The 26,243-nt window shown below is 54.7% G+C and overlaps 1 protein-coding gene across 2 annotated transcripts in view; it reads right to left on the reverse strand.

The window, feature by feature from the left end:
* Nucleotides 1–1,420: 1,420 nt before the first annotated feature.
* Nucleotides 1,421–26,243, reverse strand: part of LOC116956168 (uncharacterized) — a 41,206-nt gene continuing 16,383 nt past the window's right edge. For both annotated transcript variants that reach the window (XM_032977655.2, XM_076053861.1), the window contains 13 exons: nt 22,740–26,069; nt 22,077–22,144; nt 14,960–15,272; nt 12,082–12,124; nt 10,031–10,161; nt 9,512–9,733; nt 8,590–8,761; nt 7,961–8,106; nt 6,729–6,836; nt 5,917–6,024; nt 5,162–5,501; nt 4,422–4,522; nt 1,421–4,112 (listed from right to left, as the gene is read on the reverse strand). In XM_032977655.2, the coding sequence (XP_032833546.2) occupies nt 3,561–4,112; nt 4,422–4,522; nt 5,162–5,501; nt 5,917–6,024; nt 6,729–6,836; nt 7,961–8,106; nt 8,590–8,761; nt 9,512–9,733; nt 10,031–10,161; nt 12,082–12,124; nt 14,960–15,272; nt 22,077–22,144; nt 22,740–26,069 (5,634 nt within the window). In that variant the 3' untranslated portion in view covers nt 1,421–3,560. The remainder of the gene's footprint in view (nt 4,113–4,421; nt 4,523–5,161; nt 5,502–5,916; nt 6,025–6,728; nt 6,837–7,960; nt 8,107–8,589; nt 8,762–9,511; nt 9,734–10,030; nt 10,162–12,081; nt 12,125–14,959; nt 15,273–22,076; nt 22,145–22,739; nt 26,070–26,243) is intronic.

A 26,243-nucleotide genomic window follows, 5' to 3' on the forward strand; every position in this document is an offset into this window, starting at 1 on the left:
GTGGTTACCTTGGTTACTCATGACGTGGCCAGCCTGGTTACCTTGGTTAGGGGCCGTCCATAAATGACGTCACGCGATTTTGGACGATTTTTTTACCCCCCCCGTCACAAAAAGTCAGACCCCACCTCAAATATGACGTCACAAAGCTCTGCCCCCCCCCCCTCCCAAAAATAAAACATGCTTCAAATCGTATTCTTGGTTCTTTCGGTAAAGTCACGTAGCAGGGAAACAATAAAATAATATAAATATAAAACAATAAAATTCTCACGTTTCGACTGCAACACAACAGGTGTGAAAACCAAATCGCTTTAAACTATTGGCATTGTAGTGTGTATTTAATGTGGCTCTGCACTCTGATGTTTTTTTTATACTGGTAGGAACGAAGTTGTAAACTGAGTGTACCAGCCTGCAATAGATTAATGTGTCCGTCCGTCCGTCCCCTTTCAATACTTTAACGAAGTGAAATCTTGTGCTGTTGGGGTGTAAAATCAGCAATAGACAGCGCAGACTTGTCCTACCAGCCCACCCTGGGTAAGGCCCACTGAGCTATACAGCTCGTTTTCAGAAGCGAGTTGGCCACAAATTGGCAGCTCAACGAAGTTGCGTATCACGTGGAAATTTATAGCAGTCGAATACGTACTCTCTCAAAGCACGTTTCCTAAATGTAGGGGGGGGGGGGGAAACCAGAGCACCCAGTGAAAAATCCGTGCGAACACGGGGAAGTCATGCAAACAAACTCCCAATATACAGCAGGCGTCAGGGTCGAACCCACGACCTACCAGGCGAGGTTGTGAATTTGTGTGGATGTGCCGCTTACTCTCCCTTCATCCCTGCCCCCACGATCGTTTCCACCAGCCTTGGCATGCGAACGGTCCCAAGCCTCACTTGTTTCAGGTCCACCGGTTTCAACTGCAGTTGTGGTTAGTGGGAGTCTATGGGGCACGTGGAAGAACAGCCTATTCGAGATCGTTTTCCCACCCAATCTCCACGAACTTAAAACTTCCATGGGTGTCAATTCAAAATCTCACACAATTATTTTTTTTAAACGTTCCAGTTCTTTTTCAAGCTACCCCCTGTGACAACTGTAATCCCCAAACTCCATCTCTACATTCTCGTGAATCTGAAGAGCCATTTCGCTTGGAATGTTCACGCGTACGTGCACAGTAGTTGTAACACTACAGGAAGAAAAACCGTGCAGCTGAACCTCGCTGCCTCAGGCTGAGGAATTGTGACCTGTGACCCGTGATGGACCTCTTGGGAGACAAGGTGGCGTGTGGTCTTCCGCAGCGGCAGCGTGATCATCGCGAGCAGGACGGTTACAATGCATGGGAGCAATCTCACGTTCAACCGTGAATGGTCGGGCCACAGAGGAGCAATCGTCGAACTGTACGTCAATAAATTTGGTGCAAAACCGCGCTGGTTTACTGTGTCAAATTGATTGGTTTATTTTTTTTAAAGAAAAAGACAAAAACGCTATACAAACCAAATACACAAAATCAAAGGAGTTGATGCAAACACTAAGTCAAAGCAGAACAGTAAGCACTGGTCTAGATGCCTGGCAGTTAACGGGGGTTTCGCCAGGCGAATGGAGGACACGCGCACGCTTGCACAGCGAGTCCCGCGGCGCTGCTCGCCGCGAGCCCGGACCACGTGTGCACCGCCAAGACGCAGCGACCGCGGGGCAATGTCGCTCGCCATGGCGCCCGGGTGCGCGCCTACAAAACATCCACGCGCACAACTAAGGGCTTCAACGAAACAAAACAAAAAAAACAACAAGGCTTTAATGGCCCTAATCGGTACAAAAAAAAAACACCCCACACCGTGTTTCAAAAAGTGTTGCCTATGACTGGAACTTGACTTCAGGCGGGAGTGACAGCACTGAACACTGCTTGCGAAAACTCAACTACAATATATAAAATAATGGAACTTACAACACACACCTCTTTAGCACGGCACTTCGCCCCCCACCCCCGCTCCCCGCTGCCACGCGGCTCTCCGATTGCCCTCACGCCCAGCACCGAGTACGACGGGACCCGACCGAGCACTGCAAACCGCACCGATCACCGAAGCCTCGTGCTGTTCGAATCACTTTGCCGCAAACACCGCGGCGCGCGTGCTGACGGGAGTTGCACGCAACCAGAGCCGCCGCGGCTCAGCGCAGTGTCTGCTATAGTTCAAAAGTTTATAGAACAATACATTATCAAAAGCCTCGTTTCTATAGCACGAACGCAGGACGAAAGATCATGGCCCTGCGCCGGACTCTAAGCTATGCCCGCCCAAGGGTTGGGGTCGGGTTCGTGGAAGGGGGCTAAGTGAGACCCTTCAAGGCTGCCGTTTGGCCTGAAGCTCTGCGTTGTGTAACGAGAGAGGCGAAGGGGCTCAAGCAGTCTCCCTGCGGCACAGGCCTGTGGATTAAACCAGCACAAGTGCCCTGCAGGGAATGCACCAGTAACGGCCTCCCCGCTACGGGCATGCTGGGCTTGAGTCCCTTCTCTCTTGTCACTTATCCCCAAACAAACAGGGAAGATCAGGGCTCAGGGTGAACACGGTGACAGCCTTGGCGTCCTGTCAACAAGGACGCCTCTGCCCACAGCGCACACGACCAACTCTCTTCACAACGCCCCTCTACAATGTGAAACCTGACAAGACAAGCTGCTGTTGCTCTCCACGTGCATCCAACCTTCATGGAGGCGTCTCGGCTGCTGGAGACAAACATTTCAAACTGCGCTACCGTTTGTGCTCACGCACGGGCGTCGCATCTCTTACTGCTGGGTCAACCGTGACTTCTTCCGAGGCCTAAGAACGCAGCAATCGCGACTCACGACAGGAAATACCATTCACTGGAGACCAAGCCTCCCACAAACAGCCCCACCACCCCCCTTGAGAAAGATCAATCTGTACAAGCAGAAATTAAAAGTCCATGAAAAATAAAAACCCTCGTCAACAGGACACGAACATAGCATTGGCAAGGCATCAGTCAACACGGCTTAAAAGCTATGGTTATACTCTGGCCTATGGGAAACCGAGTCGGTCCGACTGTACAGTCGCGCGCTACATTACAGGAACAATTCATACAAACAATAGCGGAGGATACTGTAAAACCACTCTCTCAGCAATGCCCGCGGCTTGCTAATGCGTCCACACGTTCAGGCACTACAAAGGTTATTGCAAATTTAAGTATTTAATGATAGATTTTTGGAAAACATACTAAATTCAGACCAATGAACTGTCGCACAAAGCATAACACAGCGTTGTACGTGCTTGTAGAAGGTTTCCGTAGAAATTAATGACGATGATGATGGATCACAGACGCGAGCGCTTTTCACAGTTGGAAGAAATGATTCGCTCGCGCTCGCACGGAAGATGGGCCGACGAGAGGCATGCCCGCCGCTCTGCGCACACTCACACCAAAACAGCCTGAACGTCAGCGAGAGAGAGAGCAGGCGGACAGACGGCTGGTGGTTTTACAGTATCGCCTGACACCCCCCCCCCCCTATTAAGATGAGAAAAATAGCATAAATCTCTTCTATGCCGCCCACCCGCCCCCATGGGTACCGGCCCTATGGCCTGCGCCGCTCCCTGTCATCCCCCTCTCGGCTGCGAGCGTTGCTGCGCTCCTGGCTTTGCTCCCGCTCCCCGCTGCGGCCCTTGCTGCGTTCCCTGCTGCGATCTTTGCTGCGATCTTTGCTGCGATCTTTGCTGCGATCTTTGCTGCGCTCACGGCCCTTGCTATTCTCCCTGCTGCGCTCGCGACCCTTGCTGTGCTCTTTGCTGGGCTCGCGATCCTTGCTCCGCTCCCTGCTGCTGCGCTCGCGGGCCTTTCCGCGCTCCTCCTGGCTGCGTTTCCGTTCGCGACTCCGCTCCCTGCTGCCGCCGCCGCCGCCGCCGCCGCCGCCACCGCCGCGTTGCTCCCTGTCCCGGCTACGGTCACGGTCGCGCTCCCGCCGACGCTGCGTCTCGCGCTCCCGCTCCTCCTGTCGCTCCTTGAGACGCTGGCGCTCCCGCTCGGCGACGCGCTCCTCTGCCACGCGCTGGTCCTTCTGCTCCTGTTCCTTGCGCCGCCGTTCGCGCTCCTTCGCCCGCTCCGCTCGCTCCGCCACCTTCAGCGCTATCTGCAAGTCAATAAACCCACAAGATGATGCCAATGCTACCGATGTGGACCACATCGTCCATTACGATCGCTGCGAGCTCTGTTGACGCGAGCTGAACCTCGTCGCAAGTGCTCGCACACACACATTCAACGGCGTCAGTAGCAGCAGCAGCATCAACGCGTGCTCCCGTGCACAAATCATCAGTGCAAGAGCTTTGCACAATTGCCCCGGAGAACACCCATCTCCCCTCTGAAGCATTAAGACAGGAGCGCTCGATAAACACCAAATGCACACGAGGTCCCGACAATTGGTGAGGACACGGTGACGCACCTGCTCCTCAGTCAGAGGCAGCCAGTAGATGCAGGGAGTGGCCTTGGTCTTCATGAAGAGGTCATCCAGCAACTTGGCAGGGGGCTCCTCCTGGGGCTTTTCTGCTTAGAAAGGCGAGCACACAAGCAGGCACGAGCAGATAAGAGACGCAAGAAACAATCACGGATTGACGTGCACAGCTGAGAGCACAAGCGTTGACCGATTATAATTCCAACTTGTAATGCGCAGCACAGAGAGAGGGGGGGAACGACTCGGAAGGCAGGAGGAATCATCGGCAAGCAGGAAAGCAGCCAGGCGGTGAACCGACGCCAACAATTGCCCAAGATCTGCGGTCCCTTATATATTAAGGTGTTATCGATCAATTAATGTTTACATGCGGGAGGAAACCTAAGCATCTGGAGAAAACCCACGCAAGCGAGGTGGGGGGGTAAAGCCTCTACCCCAGAGGGAACAACTTTGTCCACATTTTTGTGGTACCTCCTCGACGCCCGCGAGAAGAGAGTTTCACAACATCTGTGCGATCCAACAACCCCTGGCTACTGCCTCCACAGTGCTGGATTTACAGCGCCCATGTGCTGTATATCATAACCACCGCCTGATCACAACCTGGCTGGCAAAGCCACCAGTCCATGCCATGAGCGCAGTTGCAGCAGGCGCGCCTGCAACGAGCGCGCCAGCAACGGTGGCGCTGGCGAACGAGCGCTCCGGCAACTAGCGTGCCGGCGGGAGGTTAACCGCACCTTTCTTCTCGGCCTTCTTCTCCTCCTTGGAGCGTGCCCTCTCGCGGCGGCGGCGCTCCCGTGACGGCGTGCGCGACCGCGGCTTGGCGCCCTCCTCGGCGAACTCGCGGACCTTGCCGCGGTCCCACTCGCGCTCGGCGCGCGCCCGCTCGCGCCGCGCCATCTCTCGCTCGCGGTCCACGCGCAGGTCCTGGACGATGCGCTCGGGCTCGCCGCCTTTCCTCTCGCGAGGCTCGCGGGATTCGCGCGGCTCGCGCCGAGCAGGCGCCGGCTCCGGCTTCTGGTCGACCGTGGAGGCTGATACCGGCATGTGAGGCGTCAGCCCCCGGTGGAAGTCCAGCTGCGCGGGGGGAAAGGGCACGGGTGTTCGCGATGAGTACGGTTTGATACTGCGCTCGTAGCATTAACAGGGGCGGCCTGCCGGATTCCAACCGCGAACACCTCTACAACAAGGCGCGACTACTGGCCCACGTCCAGGAGCCCCCCAATGAAAATTCGTATTTACGACAACAATCTACCCACTGGCTAATGAGACAGAGAAACAGCTGCAACCTCCATCTGCAATTACAGCAATGTGCAAATGCCCATCTGGGCCTAATGGCCTATGTGCAGTGTAAAGACTCTCTGGGTTCTTTAAGAGACGATATATGAAGAGGGCACTGGTCCTGCAGCTGCACACAGCTGATCGGACACTGGTCTAAAGAACGCATCTTCTGGCTCACACCGATCAAAGCAATCCAAACCCAGTCCCTCACCTCATCCTGGTCAGCGAAGTCGACCGAGAGAAACTTAGGGTTGGAGGTCGGCCACTTCACGCCGTGGAGCACCGCGCGTGTCGCCTCTGCCTCCTCCACTGACGAGTACTGTACAGCGACATGCCACATCATCATCATCACACATCATGCCATCACTCAAATAATTACGCGATAGCGTCATCACACACACCACATCCACTGCACCTCCGATTAGCGTGGATGGCAATGTCGTTCAGCATACATACATCATTACACCATCATCACGTAACACACCACCACATGGCACCATCATCATCATCACACACCAATACTACATGACACCATAATCACTTCAAACACAATACCATGAGCAGCACACCATTGACAAACAAACACAGCAACACAACAGACCACACCATCCTGCCACCACAAGAGATCGGACCACAAATTCCACCCCACTCCAATCAATGCACACCACACCACAGTGCTACCCTCACCCCAATCTTCCAATAAAATAACACACCGCCACCCCTCACCAACCATCACACGCAATTCCACACCACATTGCCACCTTATCCCAATGCTTCCACACTGTTACCTTGCAAATCTCCCCACACCACAATGCCACCCGAACACAATCAGGCCACGCCACAGCACAAAACACCACCAATACAAACTACAGCACACCATGGACACCACACTCTCTGCGGCCACACGGCCTGTAGGACCACCCCAGCAGATGGCAGAACTCCTCCGCCCCCCCTACCCCAGGAGCGACGACATGGGAGGCGGAGAAGGCGGAAAGGAGATGGAGGAGGGGCGGCCAGGCTTACGGTGGCGTAGCAGTGCGACTTGATCTTGTCGATCCAGAAGACGTCGTCGCGGATCGTCCCGGTGCGGTTCAGCAGCTCCTTCAGCTGGACGAGCGTGAACGGCCGCACCTGCTCGAGAAAACCGCGCACAACACGGCGGTCAGAATCGAGGGGGGGGGGTTTTGTCCTTTTCCAGGATTTTATCCCAATGGTGCCATCGGTGTCACGAGACAAAGAATCCGTTACGAACTCTTGCAGAGCGGTGCAACCCTTCACGTCAAAATGACGATCCGAAGATGACGGTATCACATTGCCACTTCCGAGATCTCTTCAAGTAAAATTTTTTTTTTAATTCATCCAAGGACTCTTTTTTCAGGAGGGTCCTGCATTCGGGTTGTTATTTTAAGATGTTTGCAACCCAATCTAAGATTGTTTCTACATGTAGGAGGAAACCCGGCGTAAACCCACACGTGCGGACGGGCAACGCTCTATCGCCGTACAGACGGAAAGTGATGGCGATCAGTCCACTTGCTGTAGCTCCTTCTCCCGGCGAGCCAGGGTATAGCAGCTCGACGCCAACAGTGAAGAGAGTTTCACCACATTTGTGCGATCCATCAACCCTCACTGCATCCAGTGCTGGATTACAATGTGCATAGCCACCGCCATCTGGTTAAGTGACCTCTGGTCAACATAGCCTACTCTCTCTCACTTGCCCAACCATTGAAAAGTAATGTTCATTACGTAATACTCCAACACACCCCCCCCCCCCGCCACTGTTGCTTCACAGCCTGTGGCACCATCGCATGACACCGCCAACGGCTGTGCCGTTCGGATGCGTGGCTCGAGTCTAAACTAAACAATTTTTTTATTCACCAAGTAAGACCCACTGAGCTAAATAGCTCTTTTTCAGAAGCGACCTGGCCACACATTATAGCTCAACAAAGTGGCTCATGTGTAAATTTAAAACAGCCAAATACTCTAAACGAATTATTCTAAAGTAGAGGGAAAAAACGAAGGACCCAGAGAAAAATCCACATTCCTCATGACCACAGGGAGAACGTGCAAACTCCGAATATACAGCTGGTGTCAGGGTTGGGATCGAACCAACGCCCTCCTGTATACAAGGTGAGGTAGTTAACCTATCGCAAACCGAGTCGCTGGGTTACAGCTAAATTCAGCTGCGTCGACCGATTAAGCAGAGCGAGTAATCGGTCACCAGCTACAAGGTCGCGGGGCGGAAGAGCAGGGCTCACCAGGTTGGAGATGTGCAGGATGCAGGTCGATCTGTGCCGCGGCGGCGACAGCTTCTGGCCGAGGCGCACGGGGTCGTCGATCGTAACCGAGACGCCAGAGTTCTGCTGGCTGATGGAGCGGCGCACCAGACTCTCGCTCGGCAGCACTGCAAGCACATGCGCGCGCAGCACCGGCACGGTGACCCGGAGTTACAAAACAAGACTGGCGGCCTGCCGCTGTAAATAGAGAGACTCGTCGGCCTGGATTTCTTAGTCACGGCTCAGCTCACGCTTGACTCAAGCGAGCTGTCTAAAAGAAACAATTAAGTGTTGAGCCTGATCCAAGGCATGGCTGAGCCGCTCTCACGCTTGTGTCTTTGACAACTGAGCGGCCCAAGCCTGAGCTGGGCCATGTTAAGAGACCAAACAAGAGCCGAGCCGTCACTCAGAACACGCCCCCCCCCCCTAGTCACAACGAGCTCCTCCTGCAGGGTTTTGAATATTACATTTTTCACTTAATTTATTTGCGCTAGTTTACCCAGGAATTCCTCGTGATAGCTTCACAACATGAATTAACTTAGGAGCGGCGATGCCACCGTGCTCCCCGTGTGTGTGCGCCACTGTCCCCCTTCCTGCCGCAGGGGCCGCACCTTTGGCCTTGGCATCCTCCTCGGCCGCCTTCACGGCCGCCGGCTCCGCATCCATGGAGACGGAGCCGTCGTCGTCCTCGTCCTTCCTCTCGTCCTCCTCGTCCTCCTCGTCATCCTCGTCCTCCTCGCCGCGGGGCTCCTCCCCGTTCTCTTGGCTCTCCGTCGACACCACCTGGCGGGTGCGGAGGGACGCGTCTCACGGCCGCTCTCCTTGCCCTCTCCCCTCTCTCCGCTCCCTCATCTCTCTCCTCTACATCTCCTGCTCTCGGCTTTGCAGCATTCTCACGACAACTGATGATGGAGCTCATGAACCGAGCTCCCAGGCTTTGCCCAGATTCCCACGGTAGCCTTATCGGACCGAGCAAGCGGAAATCGGACCACGTAGCCCGCTCTGTGCCTTGTGGCCACTCCGATTAGCAAGGTAGAGGCCACGTACGGTGCGAAAGAAGTTCAACACACATACATACAATAACCCAGGCCGCCCTCGGAGCTGGCCCTGACGTCATTGGGTCAACGCGGAACAGACGAGAGGTCAGCCGCATCTCTCGCGTTGTCGTTTAAAAGATTAGGATGGAAAAATCAGCTTGGCATATTATGAACTAACTTGGGGGTGGGAAGGGAGGAGGGAAGCGGGGGTGGGGGTGAGGGCATGGAGTGGCACAGCTCTCATCGCATTGGGGACGAGAACAGAGAAACGCAGGACCGTCCTTGACCGAGCCGACGCGACCAGGCCTGCCAACGGCTGTAGAAACGCAGCATCACGCGCGGGATTGCCCCTCCAATGTCCCACCGCGCGCGACCGCCCAGCCATGCCGATTCACGCCAACAGGGCACCCCACCTCCCCCCACCTCCCCCCACCTCCCCCCACCTCCCCCCACCTCCCCCCACCTCCCCCCACCTCGTGATCGCGAGCGCACGCACCTGCGTGACGGTGCGCATGATCTTCACGTCCTTGTCCCCCGCACCCTGGGCGTCGTCGTCGTCCTGGCCCCCCGGCCGGGCCGTGGGCGCGCGTGGCCCCTCGGCGGCCCCTCCCTCGCCGTCGTCCTCGGCCCCCGACAGCGCCACGTCCTCGGCGTGCAGGTCCACAACCGGGGGCTCCGGCGCCGCCGCGGCCGCCGCCTTCATCTCGGGGATGAGGCTCTGCTCCGAACAATGACGCGACACGGGCGGCATACAACGCACACGGACGCCAGTGTTAGCCTCGAGACGCTCAGAGAGGCTCCTGATAGGAACCCTTCCAGGTGCTGGTAGGCGAGTGGCGAGTGTTGCTGCTACGTACGAGGCGAGTGGTGCTGGTACGCGAGTGGTGAGTGGTGCTGCTGCACGAGTGGCGAGTGGTGCAGCTACGCGAGAGGTTAGTGGTACTGCTACGTGAGAGTTGAGTGGTGCTGGTACATGAGTGGTGGGTGCTGGTAGGCGAGTGCCACGGTTGCGCACCTTGAGCGAGTCGGTGCTGATGCTGATGCTCGTCTTCTTGGGGGTGGTGGCCGTGCTGGAGCCCCAGCGCCGCTTGCGCGCCGGCCCTACGCCCTCCGCCTCGCCGTTACCGCCCGGCGCCTTCCCCGACGCTGGCACCACGAACGGCAAAGACAAACGGGCGCCGGGACGACAGGAACAGAGCGACGGTGAGAGATGCTTCCGCTGAGACAGAGGCTCGCGGTGTTAGATCCCGTGTCTCAAGACGACCCCGACCCCAGCCCAGCATCAGTGGCGCTCACCTACGGAACGAGCGGCTAATCGGTGTGCTCGTTTGTTTGTGTAGCGCCACCAATTTTAATGAATGAGGTGTCGTCCCAAACCGTCAAAAGTTTTATTGTAGACCCATTCATTTTACGGACGGACCTTCGAGTGCTGCTTATCCACACTACCATTCGCAATGACATGGTGAGTTATGCAGTCTAGTTTTACAATCATACAATGGATAGGTGTGTGCTGCTGGGAGAGGGGTGTGTCAATCGGGTGCCACGGTGGCTTGGAGATGTTAACAACCTCGCCCGGTATACAGGATGTCGTGGGTTCGATCTCGATCCTGACGCCTGTATATTTGGAGCTTGCATGTTCTCCCCGTGGTCGCGTAGATTATTCTCCGGGTCCTCCGGTTTTTTCCCTCGACATTTAGAATCAACATACGCTTAAGAGTATTTGTCTGCTGTAAATTTCCAGGTGATAAACCACTATATTGAGCTATCACTTGGAGCTTACCTGGTAAAAAAAAATTGTTTATCGTTTTTAGTGTAGTTTAATGACTCCCCCACTATGCTGTGAATGGTGAAGATCAGCGAGTTGATGACTGCTGAGTGGTGTCAGGTGAGTGGTGAATGTCCGTCAAGGTTCACATTACCGCCACGTGACCCTGTTCCTAGGACGGTCTGCCCTCACTCGCCGTTCCTTAAATGTTTAAGACGTCATGTGCGCGCGCTTGCACACACGAATTTGACCTGCGACAACTTCTCCCTTTGTGGATTTAGCATCGACCCAAGGGGCAAATGATAATGGTTCCAATGAGGCTCACGAGCCCGCGGTCAAGAGAAAAGCTGTGCCAGGTTAAGCCCTGCGTGATGCGCGCGTTCGCGTGATCGCCCCGTCTGGGCGCACACCACACGGACGCGCGCATAAGCACGCCAACACGTCCACACGTCAGGACTGTGCGCGGTGCATAATCCCCTCTGGCTTAGGGGCAAGGTCGTGTCAGGTTCGGGCAAGGTCGTGTTCGGGCAAGGCCACGCGGACCAACGGTGCACGCCATTCGTTAACATCAGATCTAGGCGCCGCGTGCAAGGACGCATGGTTGGTTGTGTGAGCGGCGCAGGGCCCCCTCCGCCGACACCAACCAAGGTGGGCCAGGAGGGTTCCACCTCAGCACGTGGAGGGGTCGCTCCAAACACACACACACACGTCTCGCGCGTCTGCACGTGTCGGTAGAGGTTAGCGAGCACCTATTAAGGCCGGCACGCCACATGATCGGGTGGCGTGGCAAGCACCACGCTCGGCTGCCTTCGTTTCACCAATGCCGCTGCTTACACACCGTACCAAGTAGCACTTTCCCAAATATTCTATGTAGGCAACACAGTGGGACCTTTGTCTTTGTGGTTAGTGATCGTGCATTTGTTCATTCTGTGATCCTGCAATATCCCGATTTTAATTCCCAGTCAAGGGTAATATCGGTCCCAAATGGTGTCAGAAACCTGTCCTAGGCCCTCTCCCTCATTTCAGAGACAAAGGTGGCCAGGTGAGGTGCTGGCCACACCACCCTCTCATATGATCAATTGACCTTAATCAGTGCTCACAAACAGCACTTGCCCCAAAATTCTATAGATATAAAAAGGGGTACCCTGTGTTTGGGTGTGCGTGCGTATCCGTGTGTGTATTTTGCCCGCGCATGATGACATGCATGCGAGCTTTGAGCGCGTGTGAATGTGCGTATCTGTGTGTGTATGCGCGTAGGCACATATGCATGCGTGTGGGCGTTCAGTGCGTTGTGTACTTACACACGATGGCCATCTTTCGTTTGAATGTTCGCACTGTGACGTTCTATACAGAATGGGGGGGGGGACGCGCGTGCGCACACACACACAGGGTCACCTCTGCTCCCTGGCATCACAAGCATCGCTGCTCCACTCAACCTAGCATTTGCTCATCTACCTCTGGCAGACTGCTAGCCAACATTATTTTAGACTCCACCGTAAAGCTATCTCGTGGTGTGACAGCATTGTAAAGTGACCCAGATATACTGCTCATTAATATAATGCAGCCCTGGTGCTCCGAACTGATAAACCCATTTAAAATAAACGGCATATGCAGCAGCTGGACCTACCCTGCTCCTCCCAGTACCATGTGTGCCCTGTAAAGATCCTTTACTCAAATTAACAGGTTCTGGTGCAGGTGCAGTCTAAGGCTCCAGCTGATAACTAACAGCTCCAGCCTAGGGAGTCGGACCCACACACATCCCCGCTGCAACCGCTAATCCCGGGTTTAGTGTTGAGCGTGAGCGAGTAGCAGGCAGTCCAGGTACCCTTTCACACCTGGTCGGGCAGATAACCACCAATTGTGGGGGACCAGCTCATGCTAGGAATCTAGACAAAGAGCGTCCAATGAGAAGGGCCGTCAGTGGCGGGCGGCGCGACACTGGGGTGGATCGGACGACGGGACGTGATTTTGCAGCCTGGAGTTTTCGTGCCCTTTATTTTGTTCGTTTGCGAGTGGGGTCTGCCGTCAGGCTTTGTCTCGACCACAGCAGAAGTTGAGAGCCAGCGCACCGTCGATGAGTCTTCGGGAGCGCCCCCATCGCGCAGGGCTCCGTGCCGGAAGCGCGTGCGTCCTCGGACGCATGTCCCAGTGCCCGCTTCTCTCTCCGCTGCTGCGCTTGCTGCCGCTGCTGCTCACGGTGCAGAGCAAAGTCCGCTCTCTGCCCCGCCGTGTCCATCTCTCAAACGCTGTGTTGACCTCGCAAACACGATACCCATCACCGTTTCTCAAAACGTTGCGCCCCGTGTTGATCTCACAAACGCTGTGTTGATCTCCGTCTCACAAACGTTTTCCCTGTGTTCACCTCTCAAACACTGTGCCCAAGTCCATCTCTCGATCTCTCACATGCTGCCACGACCACGGAAAGGCGTCTTGCCTACACGTGCGTTCAGTCACAGCAACAGCGGCATAGGGGCCCTGCCCCAGTTTTAAGATTCTCTCCCTCAAGTCCACGACCCCGGTGTCGGGGTTGGCACCATCTCCCCCTTCAAGTGTGAAACACAGCGGGGCTTTGCTCTTCGTGCAAAGTCAAACGTGCGGTCGATCGCCTCCACATTCTGCAGCCGGGTTCACGTCAGCGTCCATCACACAGCTCACTTGCGACCTTGGCTCGCACGATTGCAGCGTCTGTTGATCTGTGCGAGTCCGTCGGCAAGAGATGGCGGGCAACGCCAAAGCAGGGCGAAACGCGGTTCTTCGAGTCGGCGAGTGGTCATTACACGACCTGTCACAGGAGTCGTTTTGGTCATCGCTTGCGGCTGTTCGACAATCGACGTCGCTGGGGTCTCATGAGCACTGGGACGAGACGGGGGTGGGGCGCTCCCACAACGGGTTCTGTGGTAGCCACGGTGACGGCAGAGCGGCGCGAGGGGCTGGCCTGGCCCTCCGCCGCGGGCCCCCCCACTCGCAACGACGCCGGCGGCGGCCAATCGGCGGGCGGGAACGAAGGCCCCCCACGGTTGTCTAGTGCACACAGAGGCACGTGCCTGTCCGAGCGCGAGCCGTGCCGCGTCGACCACGCCACTTACTTTGGGCTGATACAATGGCACAAGCATACACAGCACAGGGGCACTGTCAAAGATGCTTCACGGCGTCTGCCACCACACTGCAACTAGACTCCAAATATTGTGAATCAATGCGTCAGTGCGTGTGTGTGTGCGTGCGTGCGCGTGGGTGTGTGTGGCGGAACACGCTCAGCATCGGCGGGGGGTGGGGTGGGCGCAGAGAGACGCATCCCCGCATTTTACGCCGACACTGAGCGGGTTCCGCCAACTCATGAGGCCTCGTGTGAGAGTGAAGAAACTTCACAGCACAATAACTTCAATACGAAACTTATCGGAGAATGTAAAAATTGCACGACTGATTTGATTATAACTGCTCCAAAGCTTCCTTATCGCCGTCTTAAACTAGGGGAAGGGGGGTTGATGTTTGCCACCTATCAGCTGTTGCTAGGGTCAGCAACTTTAACGACTGCGAGGAAAGCAGCAATGCACGCATAAGCCCTGCCCATTGGGCCACCGTGGGCCACCAGGGCAGTGGTTTTGGCCTATTTCATATGATGGGAGTCAATGTGGGTCTATTCTCTTTGATGGGAGTGATCAATTAATTAATTCATTGGGTGGTGGAGGCATGGTTAATGTAAATAGGGGATGGTTACGTCCAAATAACTGCAGTAAAAGTAGCTCTGACCCCCTTCATTGAAATGCTAGTGTAAATGGTCTATTCAGAGTAAGAGGGTGTGGTTCCGGCTCTTTTGATTGTAATAAGGGTGGTAGTGGCCCATTCATTGAACATGAAGGGAGTGGTATTTCACCACTGACGCCATCAAATCGAGGGCCCCTCCACCAACCAGCGCCAGTGGATTTTGCCCGTGTGCCCCTTTTCCATCAACGCTGTCAAGCGCGTGGTTTTCCCAGAAGCACCGGAAGGAGGAAGAAGCTACGGTGCCGCCGGCTGCCGCCCTTCTCTGCTGCTACCCTACACAGCCCCCGTGGAGCGACCGGCACAAAAACCACGCGCTGGCAGCCCAGCGTTCCCTCGAGCGGAGTGCCGGTATCCCGGCGTGCGCCGGTCGGTGCGTGCGGGCCGTGTGGTTAGGCCGTGCCGCACCGGCCGTGGTACCTCTCTCTTCCCCTCCTCCTCCATCGCCTCGGAGCCAGCATCCGCGCTGTCGCCGGCGGTGGCAGCGGCGGCGTCGTCCGTGCCCTGGTGCTGCTGCTCGTCCTCACCTCCCACGCCGCCCCCCACGGGGGGGGTGGCAGGGGGCTCCGACTCGGTACGCCCAACCCCCTCCTCTTCCTCCTCCTCCTCCTCTTTCTTCTGCTGCTGCTGCTTCATTTGCTGCGGCGGCTGTGGCGACGTTTGCTTCAGCTGCTTGTCTCCCTGCTGCTGCTGCTGCACCACCATGCCAGCCTGGACGCTCACCTTCGCCTCACTGTGATGAGGAAGGTGGAGGGAGGGGGGGGTGAAACCACGTGAAGGTCAGCCGTGCCCTCATAGCTCCTCTCACTACGCCGGGCTCCGAGCCATCGCTAATGGGCCGACCGAAGCAATTAGCACGAGTCGCGGGGAGCAGAACCCGCCACCACTTCCATCGTCGCTACAACAACAACAGCGATACCAGGGTCCACCAGCTAACACTCAATTCACCAGCTCAGGAAGATTACACCCAGTTACCACACATTAACGCAGCAATGAGACGCGACACAAGTTGTGCTCGTAAGCAAAGCCTTTCGGTTACCACGTCAGGGACAAGCAGCCGATAATGACGGGGACTGAAATTAGCCCCAGCAGCTGATTTGAGATTCCTCACTGCACGACATTTACAATTGGAAAGAACAGAGCCCTCGGTCGACAACTGTGAGTGACGATACCTACACACCACCTTAACGTGACCTTTAAACCAAAATGGCAGGCGAGTCCCTGAGCCGGGCCCATCCATTTGTAGCCTGCGCTTGCTTGGAGTGTGCGAGGTTCCCAACACTGACATTGCCGCTTTCATCGTCGTCCCTGATGATGAATAATTAACCGCACCTGTGCGGCGCTGCTCCTGATCGGGTTGGCGGTGGGGGGCACAATCGTGCGCCACCGAACGAACGCCTTCACTACGACGTCGAGCGATGCTGGTTCCATGACAACGCCGCTCAATCCGCGACCAACGAGATTATGGGCCGCGCGCCTTGGCCGCATTCCTCACAAGCAGCCAATGAATTAACCGCGCGCGACTGAATGAATGAATGAATGCATGCAGAACACCAGAGAGGACGCACAATTAGAATCAATAAGCTTACCACAGAGCGGCACGCCCGTTCATCGCGAGAGGGTTAACGACAGGCAGCGCTATTCTTAGAAACCCCCCCGCGGTCGCTCGCGGTGCGGACAGCCCGTCGGTGCCGGCCATCGGCACCGGCAGCTGAGACTCAAACGCTCAGCTGGAGCCGTGACACAAAGGAGGCGCGTGCGGATGACACCGCGCGTGCGTGCACGCGCTCCTCCCACCGTGCGCTGCTGGGGCACGCAGGCCACGGGAACACGACACAAGGACGGAGGCCAGTGCACCCCTACCTCACCACGCTCACTTCTGGGACCATCAGGGCCGCGCGCGCGCGACGGCACGGGCGCCGTCACGGCTCAGGACACCCGGGGGTGGGGGGGGCGGCGGCGCTCCACTACAAGCGGCCATTCACCGCAACGGGCAGCGGGCGGCCATGCTGGATTCCTCCCATCTGCCTGTGGAGCCAAGGTCCCCAGAGGGGCAGGGTTGTCCGAGCTACTGCCCGACTGCCTGACCCTTTATAATAACAAAAACGAAATCCCCCTACGTGAACGGCGGACACAGGCGCGGTTGGGCGACACGACGCATCCCACGCTGCGCCGCTAGAAGAGAGAAACCCCTGCGCTAACGGGCGGCAGTGGAATATTCTAGCAGCTGCAGCTCAAGTCGGCGGCTCTCAGCCTCTACCCCTCCCCCGCAGCAGCAGAATCAATCGGGCTGCGCACACTTCCGAGCGAACGCACAGAACGCCTGCCCTACATGCTAATTAGGCTCCGCTCGCACCGGCCCAACGCTCTCCCGCCTGCTCGCCATGCACGGGCGCCTCCAACACACACACACACACACAAAAAAATCAATGGAGGCCGGTCCCAGGAGAACGGGCTCCGTGCAGGCAGATACAGAGGACACCTACAGAGCCAAGAAGACCTGGGTTCCCACCCCTCCCGGGGCCGGCGTGCGGTGCACCCAGCAGCTCCCCGCGTTCATCGCTCCAACACTCCCCTGATCCGCCTGGCACGTAATGCCCCCCCCCACACTCCACCGCTCGCAACCGGAAAAAAATTGGAAAATCGTGAGATTTCCTGGTCGGCGTGCGGCCACGGCCGGTGTTTAATTGGACAGGAGGTGTTGTGACGCAGCCCGCCGTGACGTCGCAGTGAAAAAAACTGCTCGCTGACCGCACAAGGGAGGGGGGGATGTTAACCCCCCCCCCCCGCCCCCCCCCCGAAAATAAAAACCGTTTAACCCAAGATCCATCTCAAAAAGACTTCTTTTTTTTTTTTACACAAAACACCAACGTGCAACGGCATTGGAAAGGCAACAAAAGGAGCGAACGAATCACTAACCTGCCGATCTCAAAATATTCCCCAAACGCAGCACCGCTGCACCTCGCTAACGGATGACCTTGCAGTTTTAGATGCGCCCTGCGGTACCAGCAGCAGTGTCGGCGGCGGCGGCGGCGGCTGCTGCCGCGGGGTCGCGCGCCCCGGCGAACGTCCCCGAGTCGTGTTTCGCTCGGCGAGGTGCCTCGATCGCAATCGGTGACCGCGCGTGCGACATCAGCGCCTTAAGCGGCACAGCGCAAAACAGCCACCAGCACAGCGCAGCGTGAGGAGCAGCCCGCGCCGCTCATGCGCGCATCTCCCAGCCGGGCAGATGGCACAGATCTTTCTCAAGTACAAACTCGCTCAAATTCAGAGCCAATTAGTGAAGCCAATGCCTTTTGCCCGGGTGTTTAAAACGCTGGGCAAACCACTGTCAACAGCGCAGTCGAAATCCAGTTTCGAGATGTTATGCGGTCTAACCCCGCTCCTTGCTGGGGTAGCCCAATTGTCAACAAATTGTGGGTGCATAACGGTTAAACTAAGACCCGAAAAATCAGCAAACCTTCCCCTGCCCATCCCCGTCACCCTCTGGGGGGGACACAAACACGGCTCCTCGCTGAGACAATCATATCATCACCGCTAACCAACAGCAGCGCTAATCCCATTACAGCATGCGATTTCCAACGGGAGTTGACGTACACACGCATTCAACCACCTGACACAGGCGTGCGTGAGGCGTGCATCAATCTGGCCGGCAGCAGTGAAGCATGGGAGATTCTCACAATTCAAAAGAGCCAGAAGGGTTTTTTTTTTACATGTTCATGATATCCACAAAGTGGCATTAATACCACTACCACAACAATGATCCCCATACAAACCGCCATCATCACTATCAATAACGCCATCGATACTGCCATCATTACCATCGATAATTCCATCATTAGCAAACTACCGAACTGCCTCGTGGCCTTGCGATTCAAAGAAGTGCCATGAATGTGATAATTTTTTGGTGCCACTTGTGGATGTCGGGGTCACACGTACTGATAATTAAATACAATATCATATAATTAATCTATACATTGCTAGATGAGGGCCTCCCCAAGTCGTCGCCATCCCTCACGATCCTGCGATGTATCAATCCATCCTTGCAAATTAAACTAAAATCTCTTAATCTGGCAACTGCAGAAAAGCCAATTTCAGCAGTCTATCTCCATGGTGTATGGTACCTCCTTTTAACGTGCCACTCCATCCTTAGCCTTGACCACCAGCCAAAACGTAATTATTAATCTTAAGCCAACACGATGTCTCTCACTTGTGTGCACATACACAAATCAGAAATGCGAACTGTGTGTGTGTGTGTATAAATCGATATATCAAAACTCAAAAAAAAGGAAGCTAATGCACGAATTAAAGAAAATGAACACAACTGAAAACCTACATAGCTATGCAGCAACGCTCTCCAATTGCGACGCTGTTAAAGCGGGGAAGCAATGCGAGCGTTCCGGGTATCGGCAAGCGACACGTCTACCTGGGCAGTCTTCTTCTGCAAGCAGCAGCTGGCGCCGTAGGGGTATCGTGATGTCGGCAACTGATGAGATCAGGACGAGCCGATATAAAATGAAACACTAATAGTTCACTTAAGGATCGATTTTAAGCAAAGACTCGATGCATGGTTACGTTGCCAAAACATCGCTGCAACCATCGTCACCGCCATCGTCACCATCAAAGACAAAGACCCCCCCCCCGTATAGCCTTAGCAGACTGTAGGAGGCAAGTGCTGTTAGCCTGCACAGTACACGAGGGGGAGGGTGGCCAACACCACGCCCAGCCACCTTTGTCTCCCGATTGGCGATGTTGTTACACACCGCAGCAGGTACTCATTTGACGCTGAGTCGCCCTAGGGAAGGCCCAAAATCGGCTCAGATAATCGTCAATGGTGTTGGCCGTGAGCCACCACTGCCCCCATCGTCACCATCACCACCATCACCACTGTCACCATCACCATCTTCATCATCACAGGCATGTGTCCTCACAGGACCCCACTCCACAGACGCACTCCTAAACATGACCCAAGGGGGCATGCACAAATGTTATTATACAGTCCTGTGTGATTCAATTTCGGAATGAAAGCCTCCCCACAATGTGTAGTCAAGGGGGTTGTGTTTGGCCATACTTCATCACGTTGGCCGGTGCAAGTTGGTGAGGCTGGGGGGGGGGGCGCCCAGGACTGGTTCCGATATCATCCTTCACAGCTAACTCTGGATGGGAATTCAACCGGGTATCCAGGTTCACAGTGCAGCGTTCCACGGGCTCCACCCATCATGTCACTCACCTTTAGGGTGACTGAATGAACGAGCCAAATAAAAAATACAAAAAAAGATGGTACAAATGTGACAAATATAATAAATAACTATCAAATTCAATGGTGACCCCCAAATCGTCAGAGCTCATCTCAGTGAGGGAGGGCTGAATGTATGTTGTATGCACACTGAACTCCTTTCGCGCCGTACATTGCCAACCGTGCTAATCGGAGTAAAATAAAATTACAATTAGGATCAGCATTGTTTGCTGAATTTACAAGTATTAATTGCAAATCATTGTGAATTAGACAATCACAGGTGCAACTGATCCCAGGTGTGTGGTTAACAGCCCACATGTCCCCCATTCCTGTGGCAGCTGGGACCAGCAGAGGTCATTTTCTCCTGAACGAGACGGACTCAATGTATGCTGAACTTCTTTCGCACCGTACGTAGGCGATGACGCGGGGTCGCATCGTTCGTCATCAGTTATTTGCGTCACAGTTTTTAACAAGATTCCCGTCGGCCAAAAAGCTGTTTTTACGCGTCGTCTGCGTCAGTCTGTCCACCATGGGTCGTGCGTTTATAACTGTCGTAAAGATTTCGATTTAAAGCTTTCGTGACTGCAGGGATTCATATTCTTGGTTCTTTCGGTAAAGTCACGTAGAAGGGCAATAATAAAATAATAAAACAATAAAATCCTCACGACGTTTCGATTGCGAAACAAACCACCACTTTATCCAAAACTTTCTTGCCGTGGTTTTCACACAAGCTAAACATTTGATCCAAAGAAATACAATTTTGATTTAAAGCTTTCGTGACTGCAGGGATTCATATTCTTGGTTCTTTCGGTAAAGTGAAAATCACACCTGATGATGATTGCTTGTGTTGCAAGCGAAACGTCGTGAGAATTTATTTTTTCCATTTTTATTATTATTATATTATTTCCCTTCTACGTGACTTTACCGAAAGAACCAAGAAACTGTCATTAAGATGATCCAATGAGCCACATTTGAGTACAAAGTTTAATTGCTATCAGAGACTAACCCTCTTGAAAAGACCGCCAAATGTTTTCAAACCTTGCCCACATTAAGCGATTCAAACGATCGCTTACGAGATAGGCCTCGTCGGCCAAGGCGATGACATCGTACGTCGAGCACTCAACATCCCTCCCAATGACCTCATCTCGTTGTGCAGTTCAGAAGATAACCTCAATATCGCTTCTTAAATTCTACCGGACGCAGTTCAGCAAGCGTTGCACGAACAACGCGCACACGTGATTTTTTTTCTCCCATCGTATTACTTCAGTTCAGTTTACAATCCTTCATAAATTCAATGCTGGATGAAGGCCTCCCCCGCCGTTGTTGCACGTCACGAGGACCGTCCGTCCATTCTTCACCACGCTGGCCTTCCCATTTATTTATCTGTCGTCTATCGTTGGGCACCACGGCCCCGTCTCAAAACCGTACAGCGGAGAGGAGTGCGCTATGCAGAGGGGTGTGCGCGGGGCAGCGGGAGGGATGGGGGAGGGCAATGAATCTAAGCAGGCTTCTCACAAGAATGTGTAAAGCGGCGAGCGGAGATGGCCAGGCAAGACAATCGCTGGTGAGTGCCAGGTGAAGGCAAGGTGAGCTGCATGCAAGCGGAATGCTTTGAATGTAGGATGGGTTGCTGCGTTGGCACAAGGCCTCAAATAACAACATTAATCACTTGAACACGTAGGCGGCTTTCGCGACCAATATTATTCATAATAAAGGTTTTTGGTTTACACCTCGTAAGTATAAATGTGGCAAATCGTCCGATGATGCTGGATGTAATTATCAGCGAAACGTCGCATTCAAATTGTAAATGTTGTGGGTTTACTCTCCAACACACCGGTGGGCTGAAGTAGTAGCTGATTGGCGCGTTGTTTACGTGACAAACCTTACTGGCTGTGTCGGGTGGTGGAGGGGTACGACACATTTACACTTACGCAATCTAACCGAAAAACCTTGATGATGAAAATAAATCACATTCGTCAATGACACTTAGGCCTTACAAGGAAAAATAAATGAATCGGAGATGTTTCTGGCAATGGCCCTTCGTCAGAGCAGATCATCATCATGAACCATGGGCAAAAAGCCCGTAGGTATCCACTGCCCATTTCATCATAGCACATAAATGATTGTATAAGCTGGAGGGATGTTAGCGTCAGGTGAACTGACTGGTAAATTTTCACTCCTAGTTCTCAATACGGAGCTTTTAACCGGCCTGCATAATTACAAGGCACACAAACAACGGGAACATTGGGAGTCGGCCAAACGACACAATGTGTGTGGGGGGGGCGGGGGTGTGTGACTCACGTGTGCTCGCCGGGAGGAGCGCCCTCCACCACTCTCCCTGCCCCTTCGTCACGCGCCGGCTCGGAACGCTGCAGACAACGCACACCGGCATCCGCGTCACGGCACTGACGTCAACTGCTCACCAAGAAACTAGGCAAGCCGCCATTCACCTGTTTGGCCCCAGAGATTGCACGAGTTATAACGGTAGCAACAACAAAAAAAGGGGGTATTTGAGGTGGCAGTAATGCCTGCATCAGAGAGCCCGAGCAGCTCAAACGAAAGTTACAGGCACTTGAGCAGAGGTGTCCGAACCAGACTCCCGGGAATTCCGTGACAGAGATAGCATAAGCAATGCGGACGCTTGGAGGAGAACATGGGCAGGTAAGCGTTGTTACAAAATGTGCAACAGTGAAAAGGATACCTGCGGAAACGTGGCGACCGACACATGGGTGCATTACGACGGCTGACGCTTGACCAATCGCATTGGAACACGGCATGCGGCCCCAACGTCCGCGCGTGCCTTAGCGGTTACGAAAAGTGAACTGGATTCGATTGTCAATTCATGTACATGTCCAATCGATAATATAATTCCGTGAACTAATATCACTCAAATTGCATTGACAAAACCGAGTTGGCTTTCATCGGTCGGCAAGGGGACCGGCCAATCACTGCGTGACGGCTCACCTTATCATTTGGCACGAGGGCCGAGCGATTGGGCTCTGCCTGGCCCCGCTGCCGCTTCTGCGTGTCGGGGGGGAAGTCCCTCTTCTCGCGGTCGGGGGACGATGACCCCGACGAGGAAGACGACGAGGAGTTAGAGGACGATGAAGATGACGACGAAGTAGAGGACGACGACGAGGAGGAGGTGGAGGAGGAGGAGCCCCTGCACGCCTTTCGTCTGGGCAAACCCTCGTCCTCGCTGCTCGAGTGCCTGCGCTTGCGGTCGCCGCCCTCGGCGTCGCGGCCGCGAGCACCGCCCCGATCCTTACCGTGCTGCCGCTTCGGCGCCGGCTCCTGCTCATGGCCCTGTTGCTCCTTCTCCGCTTCCCTCTGCTGCGGCCTCTGCTCCCGGCCGCCCTGCTCGTCGTCCCGGCGCTCCCCGCCTTCCTCCGCCGTTTTGTGCGTCTTCTCCTGGGTTCCTCCCTCCGCTCCTTCTTGCTGTTTGACCTTCAGCTCGGCTGCCCCCCGCTTGCACTTCGCCAATTCCTCCTGCTTACGCTTCTCTTCCTCCTCTTGGTCGAGCTTCGCCGCTTCTTCACGCTTTCGCTTGTCGTCTTCCTCCATGCGCTTCAGCTCTGCTTCCTCCTGCTTTTGCTTCCGTGCTTCTTCATATTTGTGTTTCTGCTCTGCTTCATCCTGCTTGCGCTTCGGGTCTGCTTCCTGCTGTTTACCCTTCAGCTCTGCTTCCTCTTGCTTATGTTTCTTATCCGCTTCCTCATGCTTATGCTTCTTATCTGCTTCCTCATGCTTATGCTTCTTATCCGCTTCCTCTTGCTTATGTTTCTTATCCGCTTCCTCTTGCTTATGTTTCTTATCCGCTTCCTCTTGCTTATGTTTCTTATCCGCTTCCTCTTGCTTATGTTTCTTATCCGCTTCCTCTTGCTTATGCTTCTTATCCGCTTCCTCTTGCTTATGTTTCTTATCCGCTTCCTCTTGCTTATGCTTCTTATCCGCTTCCTCTTGCTTATGCTTCTTATCCGCTTCCTCTTGCTTACGCTTCTTATCCGCTTCCTCTTGCTTATGCTTCTTATCCGCTTCCTCTTGCTTACGCTTCAGCTCTGCTTCCTCTTGCTTATGCTTCTTATCCGCTTCCTCTTGCTTACGCTTCTTATCTGCTTCCTCTTGCTTATGCTTCAGCTCTGCTTCCTGCTTACGCTTCAGCTCTGCTTCCTCTTGCTTACGCTTCAGCTCTGCCTCCTGCTTACGCTTCAGCTCTGCTTCCTCTTGCTTACGCTTCAGCTCTGCCTCCTGCTTACGCTTCAGCTCTGCTTCCTCTTGCTTACGCTTCAGCTCTGCCTCCTGCTTACGCTTCAGCTCTGCTTCCTCTTGCTTACGCTTCAGCTCTGCTTCCTCTTGCTTACGCTTCAGCTCTGCTTCCTCTTGCTTACGCTTCAGCTCTGCCTCCTGCTCACGCTTCAGCTCTGTTTCCTCTTGCTTACGCTTATTCTCTGCTTCCTCCTGCTTACGCTTCAGCTCTGCTTCCTCTTGCTTACGCTTCAGCTCTACTTCCTCTTGCTTACGCTTCAGCTCTGCCTCCTGCTCACGCTTCAGCTCTGCTTCCTCTTGCTTACGCTTATTCTCTGCTTCCTCCTGCTTACGCTTCAGCTCTGCTTCCTCTTGCTTACGCTTCTTCTCTGCTTCATCCTGCTTATGCTTCAGCTCTGCTTCCTCTTGCTTACGCTTCTTCTCTGCTTCCTCCTGCTTACGCTTCAGCTCTGCTTCCTCCTGCTTACGCTTCTCCTCTGCTTCTTCCTTTCTGCGCTTCTCTTCTACTTCCTTAAGCTTTTGTTTCCGTTCCTCCTCCTGCTTATGTTTCATCTCTGCTTCTTCTTTCTGCTTCCGCTTCTGCTCCTCTTCCAGTTTGCGTTTCCGTTCTTCCTCTTTGCGCTTCTCCTCTGCTTCCATATGCTTTTGTTTACGCTCCTCCTCTTCCTGCTTGCGCTTCTTTTCTGCTTCCTCTTCCTGTTTACGCTTTAGCTCTGCTTCCTCCTGCTTGCGCTTCCGTTCTGCTTCCTCCTGTTTGTGCCTTTCCTCTGCTTCCTCCTTTCTGCGCTTCTCGTCTGCTTCTTTAAGCTTGCGTTTCCGTTCCTCCTCCTCCTCCTTAAGCTTCAGCTCTGCTTCCTCTTCCTGTTTGCGCTTCTGTTCCTCCTGTATGCGCTTAAGCTCCGCTTCCTCCTGTGTGCGCTTTAACTCCTCCTCCTGCCTACGCTTCACCTCAGCTTCTTCCTGCTTGCGCTTCAGCTCTGCTTCCTCCTGTTTGCGCTTCTCATCTGCTTCTTCCTTTCTACGCTTCTCCTCTGCTTCCTTCTGCTTGCGCTTCAGCTCTGCTTCCTCCTGTTTGCGCTTTTCCTCTGCTTCTTCCTTTCTACGCTTCTCCTCTGCTTCCTTCTGTCTTCGCTTCTCCTCTGCTTCTTTCTGTTTCTGCTCCTCTGCTTCTTCCTGTCTACGCTTCTCCTCTGCTTCCTTCTGCTTGCGCTTCTCCTCTGCTTCTTCCTGTCTACGCTTCTCCTCTGCTTCCTTCTGCTTGCGCTTCTCCTCTGCCTCTTCCTGTCTACGCTTCTCTGCTTCCTTCTGCTTGCGCTTCTCCTCTGCTTCTTCCTGTCTGCGCTTCTCCTCTGCTTCTTCCTGTCTGCGCTTCTCCTCTGCTTCTTCCTGTCTACGCTTCTCCTCTGCTTCCTTCTGCTTGCGCTTCTCCTCTGCTTCCTTTTGCTTACGCTTCTCCTCTGCTTCCTTTTGCTTACGCTTCTCCTCTGCTTCTTCCTGTCGTCGTTTCTCCTCTGCTTCCTTCTGCTTGCGCTTCTCTGCTTCTTCCTGCTTGCGCTTCTCCTCTGCTTCCTTTTGCTTACGCTTCTCCTCTGCTTCTTCCTGTCGTCGTTTCTCCTCTGCTTCCTTCTGCTTGCGCTTCTCTGCTTCTTCCTGCTTGCGCTTCTCTGCTTCTTCCTGCTTGCGCTTCTCTGCTTCTTCCTGCTTGCGCTTCTCTGCTTCTTCCTGCTTGCGCTTCTCCGCTTCCTCTTGCTTGCGCCTCTTCTCCCTCTCTTCCTCTTGGCGTACTCGCTCCGCTTCCTCACGCTTGCGCGCCTCGGCCTCCTCCCGCTCCCGCTGCTGCTCGCGAGCCACCCTCTCGGCTTCCTCAGCCTCCCGCACGGCTACACGCTTCTCCTCCTCGCCCCTGCCCGCCCTGGGTTCGACTCCCTGGCCAAGGTTCCGTGCGCGACACTCCGTCTCCTCCTCCCCGTCGCCCGGCGCCCCGGGTGAGGGGCTTCGCTTCTTCCTGTCGGCCTTCCTCGCACGCATCTGTGCCGCAGACACGCACGGCGGAACGCAGCCTCGTTACCCCTCGGCACGATCACCGCCGCTAAGAGGCAAATGACGCGGCACTTCTGCTGTTACCGCCACTGTCGCTGCTGCTCCCGATGATGTTGTCCGCTAGGCACGCCAAGGACGCATCAGTTCAGCGGTCGACAAATT

The sequence above is a fragment of the Petromyzon marinus genome, chromosome 63 (genome assembly GCF_048934315.1).
Source record: "Petromyzon marinus isolate PM22_M1 ecotype Great Lakes invasive population chromosome 63, UKy_Petmar_22M1.pri1.0, whole genome shotgun sequence".
Classification (NCBI taxonomy): domain Eukaryota; kingdom Metazoa; phylum Chordata; class Hyperoartia; order Petromyzontiformes; family Petromyzontidae; genus Petromyzon; species Petromyzon marinus.